Source organism: Papio anubis, chromosome 2, assembly GCF_008728515.1.
Source record: "Papio anubis isolate 15944 chromosome 2, Panubis1.0, whole genome shotgun sequence".
NCBI lineage: Eukaryota > Metazoa > Chordata > Mammalia > Primates > Cercopithecidae > Papio > Papio anubis.
The window spans coordinates 155179050-155203067 of record NC_044977.1 but is presented as its reverse complement, the minus strand read 5'-3'; the positions used below and the strand labels follow the sequence as shown (position 1 = coordinate 155203067).

The 24018-nt window shown below is 37.0% G+C and overlaps 1 protein-coding gene across 2 annotated transcripts in view; it reads right to left on the bottom strand.

Moving 5' to 3' along the window:
• Positions 1-24018, bottom strand: part of STAG1 (stromal antigen 1) — a 327523-nt gene that overhangs the window by 142927 nt on the left and 160578 nt on the right. Inside the window, exons 1-5 of one of the 2 annotated variants that reach the window (XM_031663743.1) lie at positions 22368-23451; positions 19916-19989; positions 5037-5160; positions 1315-1413; positions 181-260 (exon numbers count right to left, since the gene is read on the bottom strand). The exons of the other annotated variant lie outside the window; for it this stretch is intronic. Of the exons in view, the coding sequence (XP_031519603.1) occupies positions 181-260; positions 1315-1413; positions 5037-5160; positions 19916-19989; positions 22368-22517 (527 nt within the window). The 5' untranslated portion in view covers positions 22518-23451. Of the gene's footprint in view, positions 1-180; positions 261-1314; positions 1414-5036; positions 5161-19915; positions 19990-22367; positions 23452-24018 lie in introns of those variants that run through there. 2 annotated transcript variants of the gene reach the window in all.

The window sequence follows — 24018 nt, the reverse complement described above, 5'->3', positions numbered from 1 at the left end:
TAAAAAACAAAAACAGAAAAAAACAGAAAACACTGTTTTAAATCTAATCTTAAAACGTAGAAGTAGAACCTAAAATGATAAATATATACATAAGGACTATACATAGATAGGACATTAAAAATCCTGGGGAAAAAGCATTAAAATATCAATAAAGTTAAAACAGTAATAGATATTACTTACTGAAGTATCAGAGTAACCAATCGAATAGCTTCCACAGCAACATCATACTCTTTATCAAGTGTCATTGACACAATGCGATCCTGAAAAAAAACGTTGTAAAACACACCAACTATGAACAGAAAATAAGCTGGGACAGACCTAATATAATGTATTCTGGGATATATATGCAATACTAATGATCGGTTAAAGAAAAAGCTTTACTCTTGAAACTGCAGTATCATAGTCCTACTCACACAAAGGGGATATTAGTATAAATGTTTGTAATTTAAAACCTTTCTCAACAATTGCTATTCCCTAAACCCTGTATCAGGTAAGCCTTAACTTACAAAATTACTATCTTTATAAAAAGCTGTAAAGAAAATTAAGCAGGTGAACCTTCTTCCAAAGGTAATAAATAAGAACTCATGGTAATATCTTTTGTAAAGCAGAGATTCACTTATCTATTTCATATGAGTTTATTTAAAGAACATGTAGTAAAAGCAGGGGTCCCCAAGCCTGGTCTGTAGCCTGTTAGGAACTGGGCCACGCAGCAAGGGGTGAGTGGCAGGTGAGCAAGTGAGCCAGCGAAGTTGTTTCATCTGTATTTACAGCTATTCTCCATCACTCCCACTACTGCCTGAACTCCATCTCTTGTCACATCAGCAGTGACATTAGATTTTCAATAGGAACAACAGGAACATGAACCCTATTGTGAACTGTGCATGCAAGGGATCTGTGCTGTGTGCTCCTTATGAGAATCTAATGCCTGATGATCTGTTACTGTCTCCCATTACCCCTAGATGGGACCATCTAGTTGCAGGAAAACAAGTTCAGGGCTGCAATGATTGTGCAAACATATACATTGTGGTGAGTTGTATAACTGTTTCATTACATATTACAATGTAATAACAGAAATACAGTGCCCAATAAATGTAATGTACTTGAATCATCCTGAAACCATCCCCTCAACCCCCACCTCAGTCCATGGAAAAAACTGTCTTCCATGAAACTGGTCCCTGGTGCCAAAAAGGCTAGGGACTGCTGTAATAAAGAATATGAACTAAACACTTATATGATAATGTAATTTGCTAAACTAGCTGTAACTAGCATTTGTAAAGAGAAAAATTAAATAAGCTTATCATTCTTGATGCTTACCTTGAATCGGTTAGTGAATAGTTCCAATTTGGGGAATAATTCTCTATTGGTATACAGACTCTGTAGAGCTTTCAAACACTTCAGCCTGACTTCCCCTTGCTTCAGAAATACAAATAAAAGCACAACATAAGGAATCAATTCCACACTACAGTTTTCAAGTCTATATGAGGACTAAAATTTAGCTTAACCATTCAACTTACTGCATATTGTAACTCAACACAGGATGAGACTGAAGAATTATATAGTGTGTGTTGCCCTTATATGTAAAAAAAAAAAAAAAAAGCACTGAAAACACCTTAGTTACTTGAGAGTAAGTTATGCCTATTTCAAGTATTTATCAACTCTGACTCAACATGTAGTATATCCCACATCATCCAGAGGCACAGAGAGAGAATTTTAAACCTATAATTAGGGAAAAGTATGTTTATTTGCCCTTTATGTAATTATTGAATAATCCCATGGAAAGACCTGATTTTTATACTAAAAGGTCATCATTTATTCACGCAACAAATATTTACTGGATTCATTTTATATTCCAGGGACAGCAGTCAGGAAAACAGAAATAACGCAATGTTTAAAACAGAGGCAAAATGACACAGTGAAGAGTCCTAGGAGTGCTATTTATTGGTGGAATGTCTTTAATAAAGTCATTAACTTGGAGTACACGATGATGGTGACCAAAATGCATTCAGGATCACCTAGAAATCTAGACAAGTCTCTCAAAAGACTTAAAGGGGATTAGTTTCTATCCTCTAAAAGAAGCTATGTGCTGTAACAGTAGGAGTCCAAGTTCTGGAATCAGACACAACTAAATTTTAGTTCCAGTTTATATAATTTATTAGCTACATGTAAGATAAGTATATTAAGTATATTATTAATCACTCTGATACTCAGGTTTCTCATTTATAAAATTATTGTAGGGATTAAGTGCAGAGATATGCTGGCAGAAGTTTTACCAACCAGCTCTGAGGAACAGGATTCTGAATTGTTCTATTTGCAAATTTATTTAATATAAATAGTGCCTTCATAGCCAATATTACCAATGAGATGTCAATGAACTCATTTATGAAAAGAGATGCATAATCACTCTTTCGTAAGCTGATTCAAGCCTACACTAGCATACCATGAGCTGTGCTATGTGATGATGTAATACTTGTTGGTAAGTCACTAGCACATAAGGGAAAGCTGAAGTGCCTGTGGCAGGTGCTACTGACGCCCTGTCCAGGTCCCCTTTACTGGGCTAATTCTTCAGCGTCCGCCTGTGTTAACTGCTAATGGTTCAATATCTCTATCTTTCTCTGGAGAATGGATCATGGTTTACTAGAACTACCCAGCGCATAGATCCCTAGGAGGTTATGCTCCATCTTTCCTCTCCCAACCACTCCCCTTCTCTTGCCCAGGTTGAGGCCCATAGCCAATAAAGAAAGATATAAGTGTAAAACAGCCCAGCCTCCTTGCTTCTGGACAGGATATCTTCTAAGGTACAATTTACTCTCCAAACCTCCCTGTGAGATCAAGCTGAGATTAGACTTCTCCTGAAACCACATTTTCATTAGTCTGTTTCCTGCTTTGTCATACTTTCCTCACTTTTTTATAGGTTCCTGTTGTTTTTTTGTTGTTGTTGTTGTTTTGAGGCAGAGTCTTGCTCTGTCACCCAGGCTGGAGTACAGTGGTGCAATCTCGGCCCACTGCAACCTCTGCCTCCTGGGTTCAAGTGATTCTCTTGTCTCAGCCTCCCGAGTAGCTGAAATTACAGGTGCCCACCACGCCTGGCTAAGTTTTCTATTTTCAGCAGAGACAGGGTTTTGCCATGCTGGTCTTGAACTCCTGACCTCAGGTGATCTGTCTGTCTCTGCCTCCCAAAATGCTGAGATTACAGGTGTGAGCCATCATGCCCAGCCAATAGGTTACTCTTAAGAGTACAAACCTCGAAATATCATGAGCACAAAAGTCCCCAACTCAGGCTTGGCATCCAGGGAATGTGACCTATGATAGTTGGAACCAAGAGTGGTCCTGGGAATCAAGACTTCAATAATGGGATTCTGGGATTGGATTATTGAAGGCTGGATTGTTATTAGGTAAGACTCAATGGTAGTAGATGAAGTACTGATAGTTCCTGATGTAGGATAGCAGTTTGTTAGGATTTTCACTTTTACTTGAAAGGGGATGTGCATTAACTTGTGCAACATTTCTACACTGGAGGGAGCAGGGCAAACAGTAACTGCAAAAACTGTGAAATTGCGTGGCTATTGCTGAGTGTCACTGAAAGGTTAAAGAGAAAATCACAGTGCCAGGCTGCTTCATCACCAGTTCAAAGCCAAGTATTGCCTCTTTGGAAACATTTATCTCCTTTAGATAGAGAACTAATGCTACTAAAGACCAAGCCTAGCATTAAATTGTAAGTGTGACAGAATTTAAGAACTCTGAATCCCAGGCAAGTCTCTTATGTCTAAATAAGAGTTATGATATGAAAAAAGTAAAGTCTAAAGGATATCTGGGTAGATGCAGTGAGAATCTTGAACTCCCCATTTCCTCTGAATTTGTAGGCCTGAAAATACGGCTCATGCCCACTTGTTAGAGGACAATATATTTCCTCCTTACTCCATCCTTTGCTGAAAGACTACATGGAAGCCTCAAGTAAGGCAGGTGCCTATAGGACAATGCTAGTAGCCCTTGTCTTGATATAATACACAGACCTTCCTCCTGGTCATCAGACTAAGGACAAATCTCAGCACAGACCAAATGGAGAATTTGGCTCCCAGCAGCAATGGAGATATGAAGATCCCAGAATAGCAGAGATAACATAGCTTCTCCTGACCATCACAGTCAAGGGGGGTGGGAACATAATAATTGTAATAGGCAATAATTGAAGGGCAGCCCATAGGGATCTATGGAACTGGCTCACTGAATATGGTATTTCAGGAGGCAAGATAGGTAGAAAGCAAACAAAAGTAAATGAAAGGATCAACAATGGATGAGCAAAAGGCTGATGACGGCTGTTCCTCTGTAAAGTCACCACAGGAACTTCTTAACAATTAAATAAGGTAGTATCCATGAAAATACTTCAGAAAACTGTAAAATAACTTATAATGGGAATGAAAATTCCAGTTGCTTTTATGGTAACTGCTCTACTTTGGGGCTCTAATATACTCTAATAGTATTTCTATTACAGTACCTAAATGCCACACCCGGCCAAATTCCAGTAACTTATCACTCCTACCTATGGTTATTCTCAGGATTACTTATATGAAGGATTCCTTTTAAAGTCAGAAGGGAGAATTAGATTTTTAGATCAAATACTCTAAAATCCAACAAATCTATTCAAGTCTGATAAAGCACTCTACTATGATATGGTCCTAGAAAATTTAAAAAAAAAAAAAAAAAAAAGCCTGGTTTTTATATATTAAAAAAAAAAGAATTCTCCTTTGATTCTGAATTAGAAAAAGAATATAACAATTTTCTTTCTCCGAAAACTTGATATATACCAGGTTGTCAAACTTGGTTCAAGGCAATATTGTAACTAAATAAGATAGGGTCTTCACCTGTGGGCAAATGCTTCAAGTTTCATCAGAATCATCAAGTAAATAGTTATTCAGCTGCATCATCATAAAATTTCCATATGATTACAACTCCTGAAAAATCAACTGCTGTCAATTTGATTCCTAGCATTTTAGTACTGAGACAAGCATAACTTCCATCAAAGTTAGAACAGAGTAACTTACCCTGTCATGAAGAGTCCAGCCAACATATTTTAGGTAACTGTCATTTAGGAAGGCATCACTATACATTTTCATCCACACTCCAATTTCTTCAATACAAATGGCTCTAATTTCAGCTATAGCATCACTAGAGAGGGAGAGAGAGAGAGAGAGAGAGAGAGAGAGAAATAAGACAATCTCGAATTAATATACAAAGCTAGAATGCATTCATACTCACTTTCCATAAGCAATAAATATTTCTAATGCTGTTTGTATATATTTGCATTCTGAATGGCCTCCAACTTAAGTATCTTCTGTTTTTCATGTTTTCTATAAAATAAACACTACTAATACCAAACTGGGGAAAAAAGCTTCTATGAAACTATTTTGGCCCAATTACTGTTTTCACTGGGCTAGACAATGACATTTGGAGCTTTCTGAGAGCCTCACAACTATTAGAGCCAAGAAACATGTTAAACTTTCTAAGAAAATCAGAGTAAAAACATCCAAGTACAGAATAATGTTTCTCAAAAGAACTGTTAATCTTTTTTAAAAAAAAAATACTATTAAATGGAGTCTCGCTCTGTTGCCCAGGCTGGAGTGCAGTGACATGATTTTGGCTCACTGCAACTTCTGCCTCCCAGGTTCAAGTGATTCTCCTGCCTCAGCCTCCCAAGTAGCTGGGACTACCGGTGCAAGCCACCCCACCTGGGTGATTTTTGTAGTTTTAGTAGAGATGGGGTTTCATCATATTGACCACGGTGGTCTCGAACTCCTGACCTCAAGTGATCCACCCACCTTGGTCTCCCAAAATGCTGGAATTACAGGCATGAGCCACTGCGACCAGCCAGAATTGGGAATCTTTATAAGTTAGCACACATGTAATGAATTAAAAGAAAAAGCCCACTTTATTAAAGGCACAGGTCTTTCATCTGTAGTAATTTATTTTTTAGGCTGAGACACAGGGAAGAATAATCCACCTCTAGTCACAATGGTAACCATCTTGGTGGCAATACTGTGAAGTTATGGCAGAACAACCCCAAAAGTCAGAATTCTGGCTCATTGCCTAGATGGCTTTTCACCTCACTATAAGTAGGCAGCCAATATAACCCTCCTGGGATGACTTTCTTACTCTAATATCTGTGAATTGTAAACAAATACAATGTTAACATTTTTATAATCTTTCATCACAAGGTTATTCGCCTTAGCTTTAAGAAAATAGTAAGTATAATATCATAAATCCTAATTTTCTTTTGTAGATCAACCATCAAAGTTCCTGATTTACCATTCACAAATGTTAAAATTTTAAGTAATTTTTAATTATCCAATTTACAAAAGGCAATAATCTATCATTTTAGCTAAAATTTTAATGATAATTAAGGCACTTTTCTTAGTTTCTCTTTGGTGATAAAATTCCTTGCTCTAAGTCTCAGTTCTCTCTCGGCTCCTGTTGTTGCTTGAGGATAAAAATGGGGAAAACATTCTCTTCCCAAGCCATACTGCCAATTACAACCTTTAGTTTTCCTACATTTTTTGATAGTATCTCTTTCTCATGGAGAGGTTGTATAACATAGTAGCTAAAAGTACAGGCTCTTGAGAAAGACATCCTGAGTTCAAATCCTGGTTCTGCTATTTACTAGCTGTGTGACCTTGGGCAATTCCCTTTTTCTTAGGTTTCCTCATCTCTAAAATAGTTGTAATAGTACCACCTAGCTCACAGTTACTATGAAAATAAAATCACTTAATACAAATAAAAGATTTAGAATTGTACTTGGCATCCATTAATCCTTCCATTAAATGTTGGCTATTATAATCTTTCACTTTAGTTTCATCAATCTAGACATTTATAATGAATATAGTGTAAAAAGCAGCTCTACTGGCCGGGCACAGTGGCTCATGCCTGTAATCCCAGCACTTTGGGAGGCTGAGGTGGGCGGGTCACGAGATCGAGACCATCCTGGCTAATATGGTGAAACTCCATTTCTACTAAAAATACAAAAAATTAGCTGGCATGGTAGTGCGCCCCTGTAGTCCCAGCTACTTGGGAGGCTGAGGTAGGAGAATCATTTGAATCCCAGGAGGCGGAGGCTGCAGTGAGCTGAGATCATGCCACTGCACTCCAGCCTGGGTGACAGAGCGAGATTCTGTCTCCCAAAAAAAAAAAAAAAAAAAAAAGCAGCTCTACTATAAACTGTGAGGTGTTCCTAGACCTACATAATACTGAACACGTGTGGGACAAGAATATTTCTTTTTTCAGACAAAAAATTTCAGACATAAAACAAGGCACAGAGAACAATATAATGAATAACTGCATATCCACTGCTCAGCTAAGAAATGTAATACAGTTAAAAATTCCTATATACCTCTGATACATCTCCCTTCCCAAGAGTAAATGACCGCCCTTGATTCAGTGAATATCAATTCTATCTCTGTTTAATGTCATATGTATTGTTTTACATAAATATTATCCTGTAGGCATCCTTCTCCAACTTGCTTTTTTCACAAATCATATTCTGCAATTTATGCATACTGGTTTATAAAGCTCTGATGTTTTAATTTTAGCCAATGTCCACTCTTTCTTTCTATAAACATATTATAAATTATATATTATCTTACTAATAGAAATTTAAGTTGTTTCCAAGGTTTTGCTTTTACTAACAATGATTCCGTGAATATTCTTGTATGCTTCTCCCTGTGAAGGGAGTTTCCCTAGAGCAGTGTTTTAAAAATACTGCATTGGGACCCATTAGCACATTATAAAATTGATTCAGTGAGTGACAACAAACACATAAAAGTATATGGGACAGAAAATACCAAAATGCTCCACATGTAGTAGGCAAGTAAGTATTCTTTCTTGAAGCTACTGTGTACCTAATGTAGGACATAATCAACATCTGTGAGACACTGTTTTGATACCTACAAGTGAAATTATTGGGTGAGAAGCAATGCACATCTTCAACTTTATTAGATATTTAAAAATGTCTAAATCAGTGTTTCATATCCTTGCCTGACACTTGGTATTATCCTACTATTTAAAAATTTCCATCTCTGAGCTACAGCTTTGTACACTTTGTTTTCTATTGGGATGTCCAAACAAAAACAAGTTAACAGTAGCAAAAATAAAACTCCCCTCAAAAATCAAAACAACTATAAAATATATCTATAAAACACCCAAATCATATCATTTTAGCTCTTTCAGTCCTACCAAGTAGTATTTCCGCCAAGGATCCATTACATTTTTCCTCTGCTATACTACCCTTGTAAAAAACAATTCTATAAAAACCAGGCTAAGTCTTATTACACAATCTCATGGAAGCAGGATGAGGACAAAATCAATAGGCACAGCATGCTGATTAAAACTTAGTGACTATCGAGTATGGTAACTGCACATATACACAGTGAAATCATTCTTCCATCTAACTTTTCCATCTAACTCTTAGAGTTAGGTTAATTCTTAGAATTACCACTAATACTGAGATTATGAATGACTGTTTGCAACAGGCTAGAGAACATCAAGTCTTATCTTTACATCTTCAGCAGGGAAATCCTGTTCAAAACATTTTTTACACCCATCTCTACATCTATGCCTAATTTCTAATGTCTTTGTTGTTTCACCGACTAGACTACTGAACCGCTTATGTTCTCAGAACACAGGTTCTCTATATGCAATGCCGATTTTTTTTTTTTTTTAATTTCTGCTAAAAAAAAAAAAAAAAAGCAGGTTACAAGTGCAGAACGTGCAGGTTTGTTACACAGGTACACATGTGCCATGGTGGTTTGCTGCACCTACTGACCCATCCTCTAAGTTCCCTCCCCTCACCCCCAACTCCCAACAGGCCCTGGTGTGTGCTGTTCCCCTGTGTGTGTCCATGTGTTCTCAATGTTCAGCTCCCACTTAAGAGTGAAAACATATGGTGTTTGGTTTTCTGCTCCTGTGTTAGTTTGCTGAGGATAATGGCTTCCAGCTTCATCCATGTCCTTGGAAAGGACATGATCTCACTCCTTTTTACAGCTACATCGTATTCCATGAACTATATGTACGACATTTGCTTTATCTAGTCTATCACTGATGGACATTTGGGTTGGTTTCACATTGCCAGTATTTTCATACCACATGTTTTCTAGGAATCCCAGTCCTTGTCTACTTCAGATGCCAGTCCAATCCTTCTCATCTTAACTTTAAAAATGTAAATATCCTTTTCTAGATTTGCAATTTGACAATGTGTGGCCAGAGAGCCTATTCTGTAGCTAGAAAAACTCCCTAGATGACTTGTCTCCTCTTTGGGTTCTAGCGCTCCAATCCACTTTGACTGCTGACACCACCCTGATAGATCATAATACATAATATATACATGTGAATAATCACATACAACACAGTAAAATTACAACTCTTGTGGTAGTTTTGAAGGATGTCCATAAATTCTTTGCTCCTTTCATTCCCCTTTTCTTGAGTGTGGGTATACTACGTAAAGTATCTGTGGTGAATATAATGTAGTAGAAATGAAGAATTCTGACTCCTGAGGCTAAGAGACTGTTTTGTTCTCTCTGTGATCACTCTCTCTGGGGAAGCCACCGGCTATGTCTTGATGCCATTCAAGGTGCTCTATGGAAAGCTCCATGTGATGAGTAACTAGAGCTTTCTGCCATCAGCCATGTAAGTCAGCCATTGTGGAAGCAGAACCTACAACCCCAGCCAAGTCCTCAGATGACCTGGAGGATACTTTGATTGTAATCTTATGAGAGATCTAAGCTAGAACCAGCTAGCTGGGCTACTCCCAAATTCCTGACCCATAGAAATTATGAGATAAATGTTTTTTGTTTGTTTTTTGAGACAGAGTCTCACTCTGTCACTCAGACTGGAGTGCAGTGGCGTGATCTCGGCTCACTGCAACCTCCACCTCCTGGGTTCAAGTGATTCTCCTGCCTTAGCCTCCCGAGTAGCTGGGACTATAGGCATGCACCACTGCATCTGGCTAATTTTTGTATTTTCAATAGAGACAGGGTTACGTCATGTTAGCCAGGCGGGTCTCGAACTCCTGACCTCAGGTGATACAACCACCTCGGCCTCCCACACGGCTGGGATTACAGGCGTGAGCCACTGCCCCCAGCCTGAGATAAATGTTTGACACCACCAAGTTTGGGAGTAATTTGTTACATGGCAAAAGATAATTAAAATTTTTAGTTTTCATTATTATTAAAGGCTCTTACAAATATAATCATAACCAATCAACTTACAGAATTAGTTCTTTAGTCCAAATAGCTCAAGTGCATCAGCACCTACACGTTTGTGGTTATCCCTATGTCTATAATACCCTGAATTCTACTCTGATTACCTACACTGATTATTCTTTCACGCTCTAGTGAAGTCTCAGTTCTGTGATTGCTATTATTACTCAACATTTGCTTTCTTGCTCTCCAGGAACTAATAGTATATTCCAGGAGATGCAGTATAAAATAAAAGTGCAGTATAATTCTAAATATCCCTGATTTGATTACAACATATCTTTTGACATAAACATATTTCCTCATACGTAAGAGTCCTCCAATTTTTATGTTTTCATATTAAATTTATTTTTAAACAACTAATCTCTATTTCCAATAGCCTCACCCTATTTAAGAAAGATGTCTAACTGAGGCATTTGGGAGCATCCAAAGCAAAGAGCAATGCAGGGGTGTAAAAAATAGTAAGAGGAAAGGAATAAAGACAATCATAAGACAGACTAATTTTTACAACATCCTAGCATTTAGGCCTTGAAATGAAAAACTAAACATGAAGGCTTTACTTGAAAACTCAAAGAAAGAAAAGGAACTATAAAAGAATAATTCAGGTGCAATTCTATTAATCCTTTGTTGTATTTTTTTACAGCATATGCTTGTTGTATTATTTTGTATTTTGTATTATTGCATTTTATATTGTATTTTGTATTATTTTACAACATAAAAGAATGATCATGTTTGCTTCTATGAAAAACTTACCTAATATTGATCATTACAATGTATCCTTTTGGGGAGAACATAACCCTTTAATTTGGTATCTAGACTTAAGTTTTCATTGGATTACTTTCTCAGCAGATGGAAGTTTAATTATTTTCTGCGTATAACAAAATGAAGTTGAACTCCAGTGAATTTTAATTAAGTGTTTCTTGTACTACCCTTATGGATGCTTTTCCAGTAAGGATGCAGACTAAATTAAAATGACTATAATACAAATTTCAAAAACAATGCTTAGCTAATATGGATATTCTGACACTCACAATTATTGCTCATGTACAAAGAATCTCATGAGAGCTCCAGAGGGAGAAATAATTATGGGCCAAAAAAGGCACACTATCCAAATTGCAGCACCCATTGAATTCAGGTCGCAACCAATTTTAACACTAAGATCAGGCTGGGAGGAAAAAAAAATCACATTTTCCAAAATAGAGCAATTATAGAGAATTTTTTGGTATGATATAGCCTAGTGAGAAAGAAATAGCTGAAAGAATTACAGAAAAGTCATACTGTTTCCTTTATTAGACTAAGAACTTGAGAACAGAGATCCTAACTTACAATAAGATGATTAAAATAAATACTACCTTAGTGAGTGCTGAATGTTAGTAAGTAGTGTTACAGAAAACACAGAAGCATGTAAAATGGAGAGGAGAGAAGGTGGTCAAGGAAGGCTTTTGAAAGGTAGTAAGGTGTAAGTGTAAACCTGAAGAGCTGAAACTGTCTTGTTTACAAATTAAATACAAATATTTCATTTATTATTTCAGGCTGACTAGAGTTATTTAATTTTAGATTTAATTTAATTTAATTTTATTTTTTGAGATGGAATCTCACTACCGTCACCCAGGCTGGAATGCAGTGGCACAATCTTGGCTCACTGCAACCTCCACCTCCCAGGATCAAGCGATTCTCCTGCCTCAGCCTCCTGAGTAGCTGGGATTACAGGCACGGACCATCACACCCTGTTTTTTTGTATTATTAGTAGAGATAGGGTTTTGCCATGTTGGCCAGGCTGGTCTCGAACTCCTGACCTCAAGTGATCCTCCCAAAGTGCTGGGATTACAGGTGTAAGCTACCGCACCTGATTGCTAGAGCTATTTTAGATGTATTGAAAATGCAGCAAGTTTATAAAACTATTTTTCATCTCATTTTTGTTGCTTAATAATAAGTAAAAACAGTGGCAAAGTACACAAAAAGACACTGCATCACTAAGAGTCTCACACAGAGAAGGTGATATGGCTATCTGTTACCCTGCATTACATCTTAATATTTTACTATTAACAAAATTTTAGGCTTTAATAAAATTAAAAATCAAACATCAAAGATACATTAGCTTTCAAAGAAAAATATCCTCTACTTAATATTTACATTTTAACTAGCAACCTGACCCCCACATTAGATCAAAGATGAAACATTAGGAAGAAGATTTAAATAATGGAATAACAGTTTGTTCAGAATAAATCCTATTATGGTATTGTATAAGAACTGCTCTGAAAGCATGATTCTGAAAGGTTTCATTGTAATATGAAACAATGAAAAGACTCAACTGTCTTAAAGACATCTGTTTTTCATCTTCTCAAAAGTACTTAAATCTGTCCTCTGATTAAGTTTGTCCTTACGGTCTAATGACTTGGTTATTCTTTTACCATCACTGAAATAACAGTCTTTCTGGTTGCTTTTATAACTTTGCCTTCATCTTTAATGGTTTTCATTTTCACTATGGTATGTCTAGATGTATAATATATTTCTTAACATACTCAGCACTCATTAAGTTTTTTTAATCCGAAGTTTCTGTTTAATTTTATAACATTGTACTCATTAGTACTACTTCTCTCTAATACATTTCTTTCTATGTATCTATTTTTTTAGACATGGGGTCTTGCTCTGTCATTCAGACTGGAGTGCAGTGGCTTGATCATAGCTCACGGCACCCTGGAACTCCTGGGCTCAAGCAGTCCTCCCATCTCATCCTCCTGTGTAGCTAGTACTACAGGTGCACACCACCATGATCAAGGGTTTCTCTCGTTTTCTGAAACTTGTTTTTAAAGGACCGACGAAGTGTCTGACACTACCCTTCCCATATCAGAAAGGTCTGTCCATATCTTTTTATCCCTTTATTACTGTGCTCTGGGTAAATTCCTCAGTATTACATTCTAATTCACTAACTGTCTCCTCAACATTCTAAAATATATCCTGTTTATTAAATATGAATTTGTGAGTGTTTTTCACATTCAGTATTTTGTGTTTTTACATCCCCTGGTTCTTATTATTTGTCATTTATTTGTTGAAGAAACTGATCATTTGGTCTGAGGTACAGTTTCCCAAATTCTAGACTTAAGCAATACCACAAGGATTCAGTCAGAAAACACATTCTTCTGGCCTCCATACTTACTGTAAATGATTACTTAGATCTAGCAGCATACAGATTAAAATCCAATTTGTTGGCTGGGTGCGGTGGCTCACACTTGTAATCCCAGCACTTTGGGAGCTCGAGGCAGAAAGATCACCTGAGGACAGGAGTTCAAGACCAGCCAGGCCAACATGGTGAAACCCTGTCTCTATTAAAAATAGAAAATTAGCTGAGGAAGGTGGCGCACACCTGTAATCCCAGCTACTCAGGAGGCTGAAGCAGGAGAATCACTTGAATCCAGGAGGCGGGGGCTGCAATCAGCCAAGATCACACCACTGCACTCCAGCCTAGGCGACAGAGCAAGACTCTGTCTCAAAAACAAAACAAAACAAAAAAACAAAAAAATCAAATTTGTTGGAAGTGGATGGCGGTAAATGGGACACAAAGTGGTAACTTAAAGTGCCATCTCTGCATAGTACCTACTACTTCCAGTACATGCAGTAATATCTCCTATTAATCAATAATGTAGACTGAGTGATACTTATGGAAATTAATGATTAGTATCCATGGCATGCTGATCACTTTTGCTAAGTAGGTCACATTCTCAACTACACTTGTATTCTAGTTTTGAATAGTTGTGTCAGGCTGTGACAGATCCAATACCAGTTTATGCAAGGTCTGATTAAATAAAATGCAAATCAACACTGTAACAGTAAGAAATTGAATAATTGTTGTTTCTACAAGGATAATAGGTTGAAAGCTTTGTCAAGACTCAACAAAGGTGAGTCATTAAAATAAACACTGGTGTTACAGACTGACAGAAAATCAAAAAATATGGATTCTGAATTCAAGACTGCATGACAGAGCCAAGATGGACAGAATTTATGCTCTCACCTGAAAAAAGTAAATGAAAACAAAAACCAAATTGCACAAAATGATTTTTAGATGTTGGATTATCAGAGTAGAACGGTAATCTCTGAGGGGGGAAAACATAAGGTGAGCCCTAAGACTGTCCCCAGATATATACATGTCATTTAACAGTTTAAGCAGGGGAAAATTTACCTTACAAGGGACACAAAATGAAGTCCTTCAAACTGAAAGAAAATAACACGATACAATAACTAAATTCCACATGAAAAAAATGAAGAACATCAAAAATGTTAACAGGAAAGTAAATTAGAAGACAGTAAGTATATTTTCTTCTCTTAATTTTATTAAGAGATGACTGAACACTGAAAAAATGAAGTACAGGTGGGTTAGTAACTAATGTAGACAAAATATACACAACAATAACAGCACAAAGGAAGGACAAGAAAATGAAGCTAGGCTACAGTAGTGCTTTGTGGAATATTTAGGGCTAATAAGGGGAGTTCAGAAAGGAGGAAGGATATAAAATGAATAATCTTAGTTTTCAACTTAAGAAATAATTAGGCCAGGAATGATAGTTAACGCCTAATCACAGCACTTTGGGAGGCTGAGGCTGGTGGACGGTTTGAGCCCAAGAATTTGAGACCAGCTTGGGCAACATGGTGAAAACTCGCCTCCACTAAAAATACAAAAAACTAACCAGGTATGGTAGCGTGTGCTTATAGTCCCAGCTACTCAGGAGGCTGAGGTGGGAAGATCGCCTGAGCCCAGGACGTTGAGCCTGAAGTGAGCTCTGACTGTGCCACTGCACTCACACCTGGGTGACAGAGTAAAACCCTGTCTCAAAAAAACCAAACCAAACCAAAATGAAAAGATTAGCAAAGGATGGCTCACACCTGTAATCCCATCACTTTGGGAGGCTGAGGTTGGTGGATCACTTGAGTCCAGGAGTTGAAGACCAGCCTGGACAACAGGGCCAAACCCTGACTCTACAAAAATAACAAAAATTAGCCAGGCATAGTGATGTGTGCTTGTAGTCCCAACTACTCAGGGGGCTGAGGCGGGAGTACTGCTTGAGCCCAGGAGGTCAAGGCTGCAGTGAGCAATGATCATGACACTGCACTCCAGCTTGGACAACAGAGCGAGATCCTGTCTCAAAAAAAAAAAAAAAAAAAAAAGCAAATTAAAACCAAAGCAACCAGACAGAAAGAAATAATAAATACTGAAACATAAATCAAGGAAATAAAAAAGAGAAAGCCAACAAAACTACAAGTTCATTATTATTTGAAAAGATCAACAAAACTGAAACTTATAGTGAGACGGAGAAAGACAAAAAAGACACAAATCACACAAGAATAAATAAGGGGGCTGCCAACCCCCCAAAAATTAAAATGACTACAAAATATTATGAATAATATTATGCCATTAAATTTACAATTTGCATGAAATAGACATATTGCCTGAGAAATACAAATGACCAAATCTGACTCAAAAACAAAAAATCTGGCAGTGTGCAGGGCACAGTGGCTCATACCTATAATCCTAGTATTTTGGGAGGCTGAGGCACAAGGACTGCTTGAGGTCAAGAGTTCTCAACCATTCTGGGCAAAATAGAGAGCTCTAGTTTCCACAAAAAATAAAAAATTAGCCAGGTATGGTGGAGTTTGCCTGCAGTCCCAGCTACTTGGGAGATGAGGCAGGAGAACTGCTCGAGCCCAGGAGAATAAGGCTCTAGGGAGTTGTGATTGTGCCACTGCACTCTAGCCTGGGTGACAGAGAGAGACTCTGTCTCAAGAAAATACATTGATAAAAAACAAAACAAAATAAAAAAAAATTCAGGATACATAAAGTAAATTGAATTAGTAATTAAAACTCTTTACACAAAGAAAAGCCTGGGATCAAGGGGCTTCTCTGCTGAATTCTACCAACATAGAAATATTACCAATCCTTCATAAATTCTTTCAGAAAACAGAGCAGGAAGAACGGCTCCCAGTGTATTCTATAAGGCTAGTATTGACACTGTTACTCCTTATGAAAGTAAATGCACAAATCCTTAACAAAATACTAGCAAACTGAATCCAGCAGCATATAAAAAGGATTGTATATCATGGCCATGTGGAATTTCTCCCAAAATGCAAGGTTGGTATAATATCTGAAAATCAATGAACACAATACACCATATTAATAGAATAAAAGAAAAAACCTGCATGACCACCTCATTCAAAACAGAAAAGATACAGAAAAATATCAATCCATCATGATAAAAACACCCAAAAATCAGACTAGAAGTAAATTTCCTCATCCTACTGAAGAGTATCTATACAAAACTTACAGTTGATAACATCGTGCCTAATTTCAAAGTCTGATTGTTTCCCCCTTAAGATAAGGAATAAATTAAATATTGTTAAGAGGTTAATTCTCTTCAAATTGGTTTACAGAGTCATTACAATCCCTATGATAATTTCAGAAACTTTTGTTCAAAAATCGACAAGCTGATCCTAAGATTTATATAGAAATGCAAAGAATCTATACTAGTCAAAAATTTTTTGAAAACAAAGAATAAAGTAAGACAACTTACACTACCTAATTTTAAAAGCTCGTCTAAAGCATACTCAATGCAGTTGGTTATCAGAATAAGGATATACAGAAAATCCAAAAATAAAACCTTGTTTTTATAGTCAATTCATCTTCAAGAGAGATGGCACAGTAATTCAATTGGGGAAGGATACTTTGCCATTAAATGGTGCTAGGAAAACTGAAAATTTGTATGCAAAAAGTAGACTTCTGCCCTTGTATCACATCATGTACAAAAATTGAATTAAAAATGGTTCATATGCCTTAATAGAAGAGATAGAAATAAACTTCTAAAATAAAACCCAGAAGAAATCTTAGGGTTAGGCAATGTTCACAGATACCAAAAACATGACCACAGAAGAAAAACTCACGAATCGGGCCATACAAATTGAAAACATTTGCTCTGTAAAGGTCACCATTAAGAAAATGAAAAAAAGCTATACATCTGTTAATGAACTTGTATCAAGAATACCAGCCGGGTGTGGTGGCATGAATGGCACGGTGGCTCATGTCTGTAATCCCAGCACTTTGGGAGGCCAAGGTGGGTGGATCTCTTGAGGTCAGGGGTTCAAGACCAGCCTGACAACATGGTGAAACTCTGCCTCTATTAAAAATACAAAATTACGGCCAGGTGCGGTGCCTCGCGCCTATACTCCCAGCACTTTGGGAGGCCGACGCAGGTGGATCACGGGGTCAGGAGATCGAGACCATCCTGGCTAACATGGTGAAACTGTGTCTCTACTAAAAATACAAAAAATTAGCCAGGTGTGGTGGCAGGTGCCTGTAGTCCCAGCAACTCGGGAGGCTGAGGCAGGAGAATGGTGTGAACCCAAGGGGCGGAGCTTGCAGTGAGCAGACACTGCGTGACACTGCACTTTAGCCTGGGCGACAGAGCGAGACTCTGTCTTTAAAAAAAAAAAAACCCACAAAATTAGCTGGGTGTGGTGGTGCACACCTGTAATCCCAGCTACTCAGTAGGCTGAGGCAGGAGACGGAGGTTGCAGGGAGCCGAGATCGCACCATTGCACTCCAGCCCGGGCATCAAGAGCAAAACTCCATCTTATTAAAAAAAAATATATATATATATACACACATATATATAAATGTAAATATATATATATAAATGTAAATATATATATATATATAAAATGTGTACTACAGCTAGCAACACATTCAATGACTAAAAAGCTCTGATTTTGTTCAGAAAAGCCAGATTCCCCTCCCCAACAAAAACCCCCAAGATATACTGTATAATTCCATTTGTATAAAATTCTAGAAAATGTAAACAAATCAGATAGCACATCAATGCTTGTTTGAGGATGATGGCAAGGCAGAATGACAGGAAGGGAGATAGAAAGGAGTTACGAAGTGCCATTAGAAAACTTGGCACTTGAATTACTTAAGGACGATGGAGAGATTCATTATCTTGGTTGTGGTGGTGGTATGTATACACAGGTGTATGTATGTCAAAAATTCATCAAATTATGAACTTAAATGTGTAGTTTATTTTGTGAATTATACCTCCATAACGGTGCAGTTAAAAAAAACACAAAAAACAAAAACAAAGACTGCATGGCAGGTATATGGAAATTCTAGTTCTTTTTAAAACAAATATATTAGTAACATGTTACACACGCAGTATGTCCAAGAAAGCGGACATAAAACTCCAATCAGACAATCCATACTCAACATAAAAGTCCTGGACCTATTTCAAAAGAACATTTTGTTCTTTCGGTTAAAATGTTTAAGTTCCATTAAAATAAATTATCAAACAGATACACACACACACACACACACACACACACACACACACACACACACAAAGCTGCCCCTTGGTATACACAGGGATTGCTTCTAGGACTGCTCACATATAGCAAAATCCATGCATACTCAAAAATATTACAGTTGTCTCTGAGTAATCTGCATATTCAAGAAGTTAGCCCTCCACATAAACAGGTTTCATATCCCACAAATACTGTATTTTCAATCCGTGTTTAGTTGGAAACAAATGGTTTACAGGCAATTCTTGCAGTTCAAACCCATGTTGTTCAAAGGTCAGCTATGTATGTGTGTATTTCTTTGTTTTGTTTTAGACAGGGTCTTGTTATGTCACCCAGGCTGGAGTGCAGTGGTGTAATCAAGGCTCACTGCAGCCTTGACCTCCTGGGTTCAGGCAATCCTCCCACCTCAGCCTCCCGAGTAGCTGGGACTACAAGTGCACGCTACCACAACTGGCTGATTTTTAAATTTTCTGTAGAGACGTAGTCTTGAACTCCTGGTCTCAAGTGATCCCCCCACCTTAGCCTCCCGAAGTGTCAGGACTACAGGGATGAGCCACCACATCCCACCGCTCTATATTAATTAGCCAAATATACTCTCAAATGGGTATGAAAACAGTGCTTCTATTTATTGTCTGTCTACTTACATCACATCTAATCAACAGAAGGTAACAAGTATATGTATATGATTCATTCATTCAACGTAAAATATGCTCTTTTACAATATAGTTAGTGTTTTTAAGGTTCTTGGGCTTCACAGAAAGACAAACTAAAATCATTCACAATGGAGGATGACAAAAATATTTTGCTAACAGCTTTTATTTCAATGTGTTTATCTGAAAGGAAACAAGAATGAAGATATAGTTGTTGCATTAACTGCAGGGGGTGCCCTTCTCTGTCCTCTTTTCACCCAGCTTCACATAGGTGTTTGTTTTTGTTTTTTTTTTTTTTTTAAATTATTAATTTGCCCATGGAACAAAATGAGTACCACAGAGCAAGAAAGTAGGGCATTTAATTTTTTAAATGTGAAAACAAGAATATCTTATTAAAGCCATATTAGTTTATGATTCTATTAATTAATATTCCATCAGTATAAATCCAAGTACATAAGCTACTTCCAACGGCCTATGTTCTGAATTTGGAAGAGTGTAACAGCGGTATGGCAGCAGTCATACAATTTCTTCTATAGTTGTAGTGTGACACTGACAGCCAAAGTTGTTTTGCAGAAAATAAAACACGAGTCATAATTAGTGAGTTTTATAGTTAGCCTGGGCCACACACACACACAAAAAAATCAATAAATGTTTAATTGAAAAGCCTTCAAAATTATTTTTAAAATCTCTTACCGGTATCTATGAACAAATATACCCTTAAAAATAGAGTTCATCATATTTTCAATTTCATCCTGATTTTCTTGTAGCTGAAATGAAAAAATATATATAAATTGTAATATTGGTCATTTTATTTGGAAGGAACAGTTCCAATTGTTTTTAAATCCTGGTTATTCTCATTCTGGGTAGTTTTCAACCCTTTTTCTCACTTGTACGACAGATGTGTGAATTACCAGTATATTTCCATTATTCCTATACATTTATATCATATTGGTTTCAGAACTTTCCACTGTCTGTCTCTAGACACAAACTTCACAATGACAAACAAGGAGTGGTGGCATAGCTAAGTGTGGTCAGATTCCTATCTCTGAAATATCATCTGCCTTAGGAACAGACCTCTTCTGTCCAAATCAGGTCCCTGGGCTTGGTTTTGCCTTTCTTGGTTGAAGAAACATCCCTAATTAACATATGTGATGTTGTAAAAGAAACTTCCTACTCCATCTAATGTATCTAAACATTACTCTGCATCTCACTAGCCTGTAACAGAGAGCAGGTCACCTTCCCAAAATAAGAGGTATAACAGAAGATAAAAAGGATCCTGGCTACTTATGGTGAAGTACAGTAACAAAATTAAAAATATCTATGGCAAAGATACGAATTTCAGGCAACAAAACTGATCAGAGTTAAAGTTTGTGTTTATTATTACTCAAAAACAACAACAGCATTGAATTACATTCAAGGTGGTATTTATTATTCTAATTTATTCTATAATTTACTGTATAGTAATATTCAGTGAAATATTTGCTTTTACTACATACATGACATGAATGTGACAATAAAATTCCCTCAGATTTATTCTTTTGCTGTATGCTTTGTTTCAGGCTTTACCAAAATAATTTTGGGAATACTTTTATAGCAAATCATTCAAATTTCTGCAACTTCCTCCAAGTGTTAACAATTACTTTTATTGCATTTATCATATAAAAACTAATTATTTTATAAGAGGCATATATTTCTGAGTCAGCAGTACTTACGAAAGCCTAGCTCTAGTACTTACTTCTATAATATTTCAAGTACGGTATGTGTGAAGGGTTCAACTACGTTCCTTAAATATTTGTAAGCTGAAATTCTAACCTCGAGTACCTCAGAATGTGAAATTAGGAAAGAGGACTGTGGCAGATTTAATTCATTAAGATGGGGCCATACTGGAGTAGGGTAGGACCCTAATCCAATATGACTGATGTCCTAAAGAATAAATTTGGAGACAGACATACACACAGGAAGAATGTCATGCAAAGATTGGAATTATGCTGCCAGCAGCCAAGCAACTACCAGACACTAGGAGAGAAGCCTGGAACACATCCTTCCTAACACCTTCCAAGAGAGGATGGCCCTGCCAACACCTTGATCTTGGAATTCTAGCCTGCAAACCTGCGAGATAATATTATTTTTTTAAGTCATTCAGTTTGTGGTACTTTGTCATAGCAGCCCTATCAAACTAATACAGTATGGCTAATAATTTAATCAAAACAGTGTTGCTTTTTCTTGCCTGTTATGAACCCATTAAGTTATTATTCATACATAATTCCCTTGCAGTAATGTGATGATCTTTTTTCAAGTTATAAGATAGACTAATAGTGCAGATCTAAGATTTTATGTAGTATTGGATAAATAAAAATGTTTCCTATTAAAAACCCAGTACAGGCCAGGCATGGTAGCTCACACCTGTAATCTCAGCACTTTGGGAGGCCGAGGTGGATGGATCACCTGAGGCTGGGAGTTTGAGATCAGCCTGACCAACACATGGAGAAACCCCATCTCTACTGAAAATACAAAATTAGCCAGGTGTGGTGGCGCATGCCTGTACTCCCAGCTACTTGGGAGGCTGAGGCAGGAGAATCGCTTTTGGGGAGGCGGAGGTTGCAGTGAGTCAAGATCGCACCATGGCACTCCAGCCTGGGCAAGAAGAGCGAAACACCAACTCAAAAAAAAAAAAAAAGTATAAAATCATTTTTAACACATACATGAAAATGTCATTGTAAAACTGAGACCAATCTTATTCACAGGAGTCACTATAAAACTGGGAAAAAATCGTATTCACAGGAGTGCCTTATACATCAGCTAGTATGCAGCCTTTGGTTTTTTCCTGGAAATGTAGCTTTGCTGGCTCCCAGTTCTGACTTTAGTATTTATCATACTTTTTGAGCCTATAGCCTTACAACTTTTTTGAGTTGCCTAACTCCCAGACCAACTTCTTTCAAAAACAGACATGTTCTATGATTCCTTTCTGCCATCAGACGGCACTTACATGATCCCCAATGAATGCTCCAGTTTCACTTGGAAACCCTGACATCAAATAACCTAATTAAATATATGCATAAACTTTTTTACAGAGGATTTAAAAAGTACTAATGTCATATATATTCCACACATTTACAGAACATAAAATCATCAGTTGCCAACTTACCTCTTTGCGTTTCTGAAGTAGTAACTCCAACCTTTCATTGGCTCTCTTCCCAATCATTTTATTTCTCTCAGCTTCATACTGTCTCTGGGTATTATCCTGATGAATACTGAGGTTTAAGGCAACATTCACCAGAGCAGTCATGAGCTTCATGGCTATGAAATGAAGAAATATTAAAATATTTATGAATCAAAACTTTATCCATATAAGATTATAAATAAAGTCAATGGATGAAGAAATGAAACTAGTGAATTTCTGTTTTACAATCCAGGCATAATTTTAGTTTAAATAAAAGATAACTAATGTATAGAAATAAACTCATCTGCAATATAATTTTCTCTACCTCAGCTTGGCTTGTTAACACTTTCCATTTAAACACAGCCTCATCCTAACTAACAGAAGAAAGCAATTTAGTAGTATCATCTTCAACAACTCCTTTGCCCCACTCCTAAAAATACACCCATTAAGGGCACACTAATCAAGCCTAAACCTCTCTTCTGATCATCAAATATGAGTATATATAAATGCATCCTTAGTACCTTTACTTAAATGTGTCAAAGGTATCTTAGATGTTTTAAATGTTTACAATCAATTTGTGATGTTTACCCCCACATATGGTCCTTTCCCTTTGTTCCTCACCTCAGAGTTGCACAACCTCCAAACCTGAAAAACATACTGATCCTACCAAACTCATAAAAGTCCATTAAAAATGTACTTTGTGAATTTCCAATTGACCTATCCTCCCCAGCCACAGTGATAATGTACTTTTAAATGTTCACTTGTATTTGTAAATCTTATTACTTTCAAATTTGTTTCACATCCTCTGACAAACTGGTATGACACACACCTCAAACTTCCGTCTTTTCATATTTGTTTTCATTACTGAGATAGTGAGAATATAGGAAATACAGGCAAAGGAACAAGAGAGTTTGTAGTGCTAAATAATTTCCCCTTTTTGTTCCTTTTAGGCTAAACATTCAGTTATTTAAAAAATTGAACTTTTCAGTGTTTTAGAATAACTGATTCATTTATCTGCAAACATACCCATATAATTAAAAGCAAGCATGCACTGTTTATAAACTTTCATTTTCTTTTTTTTTTTTTTTTTTTTTGAAGTGGAGTTTCGCTCTTGTTGACCAGGCTGGAGTGCAATGGCGCAATCTCGGCTCACTGCAACCTCCACCTCCCGGGTTCAAGTGGTTCTCCTGCCACAGCCTCCCGAGTAGCTGGGATTACAGGCATGCACCACCACACCCAGCTTATTATTGTATTTTTTAGTAGAGACAGGGTTTCACCATGTTGGCCAGGCTGGCCTCGAACTCTCAACCTCAGGTGATCCGCCCACCTCAGCCTCCCAAAGTGCTGGGATTACAGGCATGAGCCACCATGCCTGGCCTATTTTTTCTTAATTACATATGTAAACATATATGTTTTCTAAATACACGTATGTATGTATGTATGCTGTATCTGTATTTCTATCTATATGCACGCTCAATTTGTTATTCGGAAACTCTATTTACATTTTGATCAGTTCTGTGTTATTAAATAATTGCTGCTATCTTCAAACCAAAATGTAAGATAAAAAATCTGAAAAACAAATGTTTAAGTTAGTGACCATTACATGTAAAAATTAAAATGCAAAAATCCTGAAAAA